The sequence below is a fragment of the Nematolebias whitei genome, chromosome 3 (genome assembly GCF_014905685.2).
Source record: "Nematolebias whitei isolate Nwh7 chromosome 3, NemWhi1, whole genome shotgun sequence".
Taxonomy (NCBI): Eukaryota; Metazoa; Chordata; class Actinopteri; order Cyprinodontiformes; family Rivulidae; genus Nematolebias; species Nematolebias whitei.
Genome location: NC_056500.1, coordinates 21,974,955 through 21,985,426, shown reverse-complemented (window position 1 = coordinate 21,985,426; position 10,472 = coordinate 21,974,955). Strand labels below are relative to the sequence as shown.

General features: G+C 38.2%; 1 protein-coding gene across 1 annotated transcript in view; it reads right to left on the bottom strand.

Moving 5' to 3' along the window:
* The window catches only part of agbl4 (AGBL carboxypeptidase 4), a 396,952-nt gene that overhangs the window by 229,422 nt on the left and 157,058 nt on the right, over positions 1-10,472 (bottom strand). Inside the window, exon 3 of the mRNA XM_037698354.1 lies at positions 6,815-6,909. Within this exon, the coding sequence (XP_037554282.1) occupies positions 6,815-6,909 (95 nt within the window). The remainder of the gene's footprint in view (positions 1-6,814; positions 6,910-10,472) is intronic.

Sequence of the window (10,472 nt, the reverse complement as noted above, 5' to 3'; positions counted from 1 at the left end):
GGTTTCTTATATAAAAACTCATGAAGTGTCAGGTAATTGCTACCATTTCACTCCACAGTGGCTGTGAGAGCAAGGAGGCAGCACCGCACCATAGTCTCTGTTTAATTTGTCTCAGACATCCACTCTTAGACAGAAGCCTGAGGCAGTGTACTGTAGGCGCAATAACAATTATGTTACTACAGAAGTGAAAATGAAGCATTTGAACTGAAAAATCATGGATGTGAAATGACAGCAACGCTCCTCTGGTCTTATGAGAAAGACTTAAAGACATACTTCTAAGTATGACCAAAGAAGATGGAAAGAACTAAAGGAAGAACATAAGTGAGGCAGAACGCACGATGAACAAAATATGGTTCCTGTATGAATTAGGAGCAATAGACAAGAAAACAAGCAACACTTGTAACTGATAGTTTTTGTCATTCTGGGGATACTACATTGGTAGGATCCGTTTTGTTTCACCATATCTATGCAGAGGTATGGGCTATTCTTGCTTAAATTATCTTCATGTATGACTACTTTATCCCTGAGTCTATGATTCTAGTCCAAGGATAAAGAAGAAAAGGTGGAGACAGGGGCCACAAGTGTTCTCAAACAGCAGCTTGGGGGTCAATTAATGTTTTGACAAGGCACGTTTGTTTGGAAATCAGCTGTTAGTCTTGGTTTTATTGCTCAAATTACCGTGCCAGTCCTTGTCCTGATTGCCCTTAATTAACAAACGTTCAATTCACCTATGAATTAGCGCAAGCTATTAGCTATTTTACATCACTCTTCATTTGCCAACAATTAAAACGTCCATTATTAAACGCATGGCCCATGGTTAAGGGTGCAACTGGCTCGGCAGCAGGTGAGAAGAGAACCAAGATGTGAGCTAAAACCTTTGGAAGAGTCTGCGAGGTCTGCTGTAGTTATCATACAACCTTTACATTCTGTCTGTCTTCAGTTTGCTGCCTGACACTCTGCTCCCCAGAGAGGAATGATCACCCTCACCATTATCACACTGCCTATCACACTGCCTGTGTTCAAACTGGAATGGCCCGCTCCGAAATGCTGCAGTTAAGAAGAAGTGTAGTGTGTGTTACTGGATAAAAGGTTTCTTTATGAGGCTGACAAGTGCAATATCCTTTATCCTGTTGGCACTATGAGTGAAAAAAATTAAATATAAGCAGGTATAGTCCTTTTTTTGTACTGAAGAGTTTCTCTGTGATTTATTGTTATCTTTCAGTGCATTTAACATAAAAAATGTGGTTGCTTTTATTACAATTTCCATGAGTAATTAACATCTGAAATTCACAAACAGCTGTTTTCCACTCTAACTCGGATATTTATAAGGTTTGAGCTACTGATTAGGTCAGATTCAGGTTTTTATCTTGTCTTTTGTTTTGTTTTGATTTCTATTAATATGAATGTCTGTGTTGGAGTTTACTTTTGACAAACCCATGGAGAATAATAACTTTACAATTCCCCTCTGCTCTGTTTTTTTCTTATGTTGTGCAGCACTGTAGCAATGGTTCATAGATTTTTTTTATTTTATTTTAAAGTTGTACAGGTGGTGACAAACTTTGATGGATTTTCCAAAGGAAGTAAATGGAGCCACAAAAAATAATGTATTTGAGGAGAGAGAAAAAAATGTCAATGCTATTCAAAGTCTTTTGGTTGGGAAAACCGGCAACCACTTACTATTTTGTATTCAGTTTGATAATATGCATAAAGATGTGTATGTTTTTTAACCATGCATCAGCAATTAATGACTGGGAAAAAAACACAAAATAGCTAAAAGGTTAAGAAACTGGTTCATGCATTTATCACGTCTATAATGGACTATTGCAATTTTTTATTATCTGGGTGTCCAAAATCTTCTTTAAAAAGTCTTCAGTTAATCCAAAATGCTGCTGCCAGAGTCTTAACTGGAATTAGTAGAAGATATCATATCTCTCCAGTTTTAGCTTCTCTCCATTGGCTCCCTGTCAAGTCCAGAATTTAATTCAAATTCTTACTTCTAACCTATAAAGTCCTCAACAACCTAGCTCCATCATATATTAGAGATCTTGTTGTTCCATATTTTCCTAACAAAGCACTTCGCTCTCAGACTGCAGGCTTCCTTGCAGTTACTAGAGTTTCAAAAAACAGAATGGGAAGAAGGTCTTTCAGTTATCAGGCTCTTCTCTTGTGGAACCAACTTCCAGTTGGTCTGTAAAGCTGACAAAATGACCAGTTTTAAGACTGGGCTTAAGACTTTCCTTTTTGATAAATCCTATAACTAGAGTTGGCTTGTTATGCTGCCATAGGCTTAGACTACTGAATAGCAAACTGACATAATTTCCTTAAATTAATTGTTAAACCGGCAGCATGGTGGCGCAACTGGTAGAGCTGCTGCTTCTCAGCGAGCAGGTCCTTGGTTCAAACCCCGGTCCAGGGGCCTTTCTGGGTGGAGTTTGCATGTTCTCTCCGTGCATGCGTGGGTTTTCTCTGGGTGCTCCGGTTTCCTCCCACAAACTAAAAACATACGTTAGGCTGATTGGTAACTCTAAATTGTCCCTAGGTGTGAGTGAGAGAGTGAATGGTTGTTTGTCTCGTTTGTCTCTATGTGGCTCTGTGATGGACTTGCGACCCGTCCAGGGTGTACCCCGCCCACCGCACAGTAATTGCTGGACATGGGCACCAGCGACCCCCGTGACCCAAAATGGAATAAGCGGGTAAAGATAATGGATGGATGAATGGATGGATGGATGGAATTGTTAAACCACTTTGGCTATGGCAGCCTGCCTGGGAGGAGTCAACAGGGGAGAGGACAACCCCCAGAAACCATCTTATCACTAGCAAACTGGTTGGTCCACTGTAGGAGTGCACTGATTAATGGGAAAAACAGTTTGTTTGTGACACCTCAGTCTGATGAAGCCCTTCAGATGGAGGACGAAATGTCTCAACAAAAAAAACAAGAATAAAAAAACTGTCCTGATGACCTGACTGAACATTACTGGACTTGTTTTACATGGACTATTGAGCATGAACCTTGATTGAAATTAAATAGTTTTCATTTGATACGATTTCTATCTTAACATGTGATTCTCAACCTGCCATTGTGTATCTGTTCCTCCTTCCCGTTTCTCTCAAAACCCAGCTGGTCGAAGCAGATGGCCACTTGTCCTGAGCCTGGTTCTGCTGGAGGTTTCTTCCTCATGAGGGAGTTTTTCCTTCCCACTGTGGCCTTTGTGCTTGCTCAAGATAGAGTTCTGTAATGGAGTTAAATTCAAAGCAGTCTGCTCCTCGGATAAATAGTGTTAACGTATTTTATATATATATGAATCTTTCTGTTCAGTGCCCTGAGATGACTTCTTTTGTGACTTGGCGCTATATAAATAAACTGAATTGCATTTAATTGAACTGAATTGAAATTAATTGAATTGAAACTGCATGAAGAAGGAAGTGAAGAGAAAAATTCACAATGAAGAATAAAAAAGGCTAAATTGACCCCAAAAAATGCTAAAGGTCAAGTAAAAGATAACAGCTATTTGTGAGTTTAATGACAAATATACAAGAACATGAGATAACTGAATGAATAAAAAGATTGCAAACATAAAGAAGTAGAGGTATTATCCCTCTCCTCCATCACTCTTTCTTCCACATCTCCTCACCCCTCACCTGAACCTAACAGGTGGCTTGGGGAGCAATGCTGATTGACAGAACAATTATGGCAAACATGCACCTTTGTGGCAAGACAGACATTTTCAAATAGAATTTCACTCTGCTGTTGCATCACGGTCTTCTAGGAGAAATTCCAGAAGAAAAAAAAAAAATGCAAAAGCTACATGACTGGCTCAGAGATTGACTGATTGTATGTCTATGAGTCAGAACAGTGTTTGAGCACAAATCCTTGAATAGCAGTGTTCTGTTTTATTCGTTGCCTTCTATAATAAAAAAGGAGGAAAAGCATTTACCCTTGATCAAGGATGTCTGGTTCTAACTATAAAGGCAATATTTGGCAACCAATTTTCTCCAACTGACTGTTCATCTGTTAGCTCAGATAGAGGTGAATCTATTTTTATCCTCACACCAACTGACTGAAGAAGAAGTGGAATGGTATTTAGAGAAACTTCAGATCATAAGGTTTACAATAAATGTGATATCACTAATCTAATTGAGATTATGTGTAGACACAATTTAGGCTGCTAAATTTGTGTCATAATTGCATTTACAATAACTGTTAGATGCAGCTGATATACAAATTAACGTTATGCAGCACCCCTTTTTTTTACTGCAGATGGATGCTACACAGTCAGTCTCTTGCAACCATGCCGCCCGGTACCCCACTTCACAAATTTCGGGCCTACAACAGCTGCATTACACCACGCTTGCTGACTTTCTAATTATCTTATCTCAGAAAATAAGGATGCTGAGCAATTCTTTGCTCTAGCAGTCTAACAACAAGCAGACCACAGGGAGTGTGGTTGGCACTTACTGTCATCAAGGGGGCTGTTGTGTTCGACAGACTAGTACAAGAAAATATGGTTCACTCTCCTTCCTCTGACTCATAAGCACTCACACTCTTTTTCACTCTGAATGTTAAGTCAATTCTCAGTTCCTCAAGTGAATTGGTATTTTTGGAAGTCACAATGAATAATGAATATGATACTAATGTCTATGTGAAGAAACAGCTTCTTGAGAACCCAGCTGTTTCTTTGCTTGAAAATTAATTTTGCTATTCTACTGCAACAGAAACACAAAAATCTATCCAGTTTCGTACTTGTGACAGCTCTGAAGTTAGGTTGTTGCAAATTCCAGAAAGTAATTGATGTTTTAGAATTCTTTATTCATCAAATATGTAACCTATGGTGTTGAAAAGTTGTATGATACAAGTTTCTGTTCCTCTAATGTCTTCTTGCCAAAGGAGTCGTGAAGAATGGATTTGGGAGGGGGAAAGGGGATAGAAAGAAGGATAAAGGCTAGATCCTTCCACCTGTAACACTGAATGTCCTGCTGGACTCTAATCTGCCAGTTGTCTGTCTGTGAGATGCCCAGCTTTGCTGAGACCAGCCAGGCTCTGCAGCTTCCAGCACCAAACGATACTGCGGCCCCAGGACATAAGGCACCTGCACAGGGAGATAAAGGCTTCATCTTCTTAGCTAAAACTGACGATGCTTTTGATAAAAACAGACATGAGGTGGTGGGTGCTGGGGAGCAATTTTTTGCTGCTCCCTGTCTCTAGTTCTCTCCTGTCTTGGTAAACTCTGTCTTGTATTTTGCTTTTTCCTCCTTCATCCCTTATGTTTGTCTTGATGTCTCTACTTTTCTCTCTCTGTGCTTTCTTCATCCCATCCTGTGTAACTTTGGAGCAGACAGGCGAGGCTCTCCACTCTGCTTTTTATTTATTCCATATCTGTAACTGTCAGGAAGAAGATTGCTACTTTAGGAGCTGTCTGTGCTTTGTTGTGCTCATGGAAAGTCAAATAGAGGAGGTTGTGTTAAAATCATCTCGGCCACTTTGTGGGGACACAAACAATGACAGCTGCAGTCTTGAAAGCCCCAAACAGTTGGAAATGGCTTTACAAGTGCATGAGACGTGATGACTCAAATGAGATGGTGCTGAAAAAAGTTGATAAAACAGGCAAATTAACTCAGGTGTCAACAATTGTACTTCCTGCTACATGTATGACTGAGACATCTTGATATGAGGGTTTATTTAAAACACTTCAATATTTGAGGAATTTTTGCATTAAAAAAAAATCACATGAAACTAAATTTTATGAGAAGTAATTTTTACTGATTAATAGTTTACCATTTGAAATCGTTATCAAATTAGAACCCATTCAGGAAGTGACTCTTTAATGACACTTTTTAATCTCAAAAATAAGTTATACTACCTATTACACAAAAACCCAGGAACATGTCAGTTAGATCCTGTAGCTCTGTCTACACTGTAACGTATCTATCGGAATGCACACACCTGTAGAATAACACCAATTGAAAAACAAGTATTTTCAAGGAGAAATACATGGTTGGCAAGATAAAGACATTAAAAGTGGTTCTAAAGCTGTGCAATTTGTTCCGATCTCAAACTGTGTTATGCACAACAGCTGCAAATGAACAACAGACTCAATAGTGAGAGAGCAAAGAGGTCAAGTTAAGCTGCATCATATGTTATACTGTGCTGTATTATAGACAGCAGTTCATCTTTCCTCTTTACGGTGTTGTGACCATTGTCTCTTCCCATTAGCCTGCGACCAGCATGCTAAGCTACGGTTGTTGGAATGCAGCAGGCTAGCAGACGCACACAGCTCAGAGTGGCAGATGCCTGGTGTTTCCGCTGATGCCCTCCATCAACTGATGACAGATGTCAGGGCTCTTTTTGGATGGCAACACTTCATCACTCTACCCCTCTTCTCCGCCCTGCTGCATACACCAGTCTGCTTGGCAGACACCGCACCCATCCTCACCGCATTATCCCCATTGCCTCCTGCTCCACCTATTCATTTACACATGAACATTTCTGCATCCATCAGTCAAGCTTTATTACATCAGACAACCATCATGCTCACAACCAAAGGATCACATGCTAATGCACCAAGATCTATCCAATAAGGGAATCTGCAATTGCAGTCTCTGTTAGGGAATGTGTGTGTTGAGTTCTGCCCAAATACAAAACTCTTTCAAAGTTGGAGAAGGTTAAGTAAATCTCTCAAGATTCTTTAAAGATGTGGATTAAATATCAAAGATAAAAAGACATTACGAAATTCACATACAACGTACAAAGATAAAATTATCTTTAAATTAAATCTGTAAATTAAAATATATGAAATTACATGCATTTCCAGCTTACCATTTTGGTCTGCTGGTAGACTTGATTACAGGAGACATGCCATCCCTGTACAGGCTCTTGGTCTTTGAGAAGTTGACAATATTGAAAATGACCCTCTGAAAGACAAGCATTTCAAATTTATTAGAAACCTCAGAGTACTTGTGGCAGTAGCATTATATACTGCTGTGAAGACACCTAAAAGACAACCAAAAGGAGTAGAAATAATTTGCAAGGTTGGTCAAAATAATTCTAATTTTGCATTATTATTATCATTATTATTATTATTATTATTATTAGAATTTAATATTGTATGTACTTGAACTTTACCATGGGAAGAAAAAACATAAATTTAAAACTAAAAGTCAACAACGTTGTTATCACAAAAAATGCACAATGATTTATTTTGTAATAAATCTTGATTAAAACAGGCCCTTTTTTCTTGCTTTCTGCTGGTTTCAACTCACGTCATATTGTTTTAGCCAAAAACTTTAGACATGAACTCAGAAGGTGAGGGAAGTTATTGCTATAGCAAATGCAACCCATGGTGCACAATAATCTTGACTCATAAGGATTACATGTCAAAAATATAACAGCTTTCATGTCCCGCATATATACCCATGTTGTGGTAACAAAGTTCCTGATAAAAGGCAGCAGCTCAGAGGAGTGCCAGCTTTAATCTGAGAGGACATTATGGCTCTCCCCATAGGGATGCTGCCTGGACAGGAAACAACATTAAACCTTGCCTGGAGTGCAGAGGAAAAGCCATGGTGCCCACCTATCCACGTCCTCTGGTCTAAAGGTTTTGTATGGATAGAATTTTCTGGAACAAATGTCCCTATTTCCTTCCTTCCGCTTCCAGTTTGATAGGATCAGGATAAGTGTAGAAATGTGAGGTGAAAAATGAATCAGTTTATACTTTTTATTTAAAGAAGCCAATGAAATGGCAATGGTAATACTGCAGTGGTGTAAATGAATCCTATTGATGGGGCATATCAAATTACCAACTTAGTCCAGGTGGTGGAAGTTAACTGGGTGCCACTGAAATCCTGTTAAAGAATCCCCACCTTCCTCTCCCTTTTTCTTTCTCCTCCCCATCATCCATTTCTGCTTTTTTTCTCCCGCCTAGCTTCAGAGGAATGGGGATTGCGGATTGTGGCAGGCTGATTCAGACTTAGGTAAAATGACATCTAACTGATGTTGAGACTGGCAGCAGGCTCCTGTAGCAGGGAGATAAGACCATTGCTGCTGGCATTTCAATTACACTTTACTGCCCCGCACATCTGTTGCGAGAGCTACTTTTCAGCCTTTTCCCCCTCAGGCAAATACAGCCTCACACTGACTCGACTGGCGTTCTTTGACTGCACAGCCTCTTTCCTCATTCCTTGTCCACAACAAATTCAGATTGTCTTCCTTCGTAGATTTACTCTGCCCACTGTTTGTAATCTATTTGTTTGGCCTGTTTAACTCAGAGGTAGCTAAGTCCTGACAGATGACAGAGGCACAAGCAAAAAGGAAGAAAAACAGGACTGAATCGAAGGCACGGTAAAACAAGAAACTAGGCGAGAAACGGTCACAACGGTGGTTTAGCAATGAATAAACAAACAGTAGAAGAGATAGAGACAAACAGTCAAGAAAATAATTGTCAAATGAAGATAAATGAGAATTGGGGTAAGTTATATTAGGTAGGAGCATAAAGTAAATGGTATTCTGTCTGAGGACAAATGTTGAGGACAAAAGCAAGTGGACTGGTAAGTAGGAAGGGAATAACAAGACACACAGACGTCTCCCTCGGTGGCGCTCTGATTTAATTGAAGCTAAGCAGATTAAAAAGAATAACAGGAACTTTGAGAAGCTTAAAAGCAAGGTAGGGGAGCCCTGGGCCACTTACAAGCCAACATTACTCTTCAGCTGATGCATCAGACATGACTGAGGGTTATTTTTATTTTCCCTTTAACTGTATTTCCTGTTACATCCAAACTATAAAAGTATTTTCTGCAGCTTTTAAACCTGGAAAAAAACTGTCAACACTTTTAATAAATATAGTGTCACTGTGATATAATGTTATATATTCTCTATGCTGTACATTTAGAGAAGAATTTAAACAGTGACCTGATGTTAAAAATGTGAGAATACAAACAGTATTTATTCAAGATTGAGTAAAATGTATTTCTCCATGGGTAAGTTTCAGTCTCTCAATACAAAGAACTTGACTGTGATGTTATGAAGTTAGGTTTAAGCAAGATGAAAGGATCAGTAAAATTGTATTTGTTTTTTTGCATGAAAGTCTGTTTTCATCTTCTTATCCTACTTTGTACATCACAAAAATCAATCTGGTAGTTTTGTTTGACAGAAATGTCTAGAAATGTCACAACTTTTTAGTATTTGTTTATCCATTTTTCATATTTTCATTTATAGGGGTATGTTTTTGTCAGTATTTCATATGTTCATGATATTACATGGGATTCCCCAAAGCTTTTCTTTTTCACTCAAACGGTCAGTTTATTTACATACTTCCTCAGATTTTCCTCAAAATTGTGTAATCTAGGGACTAATTCTCATGAAGTCAAGGTATGGGTACCAAGACTCTGTTCTAATTCAGAGCTGATTTTCGCAATCTAAAATATTTGAAAGTTTTTAAATAAAGTCATGCAAATGTAATATGAATAGTTACGTCATTTTTCATCAGTTTTACATCAATGCTTATATATTTATAGCAAAAACAGTCATACAAAAATAATTGTTATTTAGCACTTTATGAATACATTTTGTTTGTATAAATGAGTTTTATTTCTCATAAATAGTAAAAAAAAAAAAGGACACCTAAAATACCTTTTCTTAAAGAACTAAAATCAAATTGAATGCTGCAGGATTAATTGTCCAGATTGTTAAAACTTATAAGCAAGAGTACCACTTTAAAATTCATCACATGTGTAAATGTTCCTTTATTTGCTAGTATGCTACCCTTTACATTTGATAGAACAGGAGCAGTTAGAAGAAATTAGCATCTATACTGTCGTAACTGTCATGTTGACAAAAAAGTCAAAATTCTGAGCTATCCACTCCCACCTCGATCAACAGTGCACTGGAACAGATATCTCTGTAGCATCACTACATATATGCACAAACTACTCATTCCACACACTTTGAAAATAATAACAGGTATATTTAGGCCCCGAATGAAAATATACAATGTTACCAAATTACAGTTCTAACAAAGCTGGGTTAATGAGTAGAAACAAATTTGGTATATACTGTAGGTAGTTAAACACAATTTGAACCATCTTTGGTTTCCTACAAAACTCAAAATCTGAACTACTCAAAAATAAAGTAATCAAGACTTTTAGTCTCTTGTGGCAGAAAATAATTACCATGAATCTGAATCTATCTTTCAATGTAGCCAAACCATTTTTTTTATATGGACAGTTGTGGAATGCCCCCTCCAAGTCAGGGAAAGAGTATCTAGGAGTCCTATTCATGAGGAATGGCAGCATGGAGTGGGAGATAGATCGATGAATTAAGGCCTTGTCTGCAGTAATGAGGGCATTGCTCTATTGTGTCTTGGTGAAGAAGGAACCGAGCCAAAAGGCTAAACTCTCAGTTTACTAATATGTCTACATTCCAACCTTCTATGTTCATCAAATATGAATCATGATCAAAATAACAAGACCATGGATGCAGG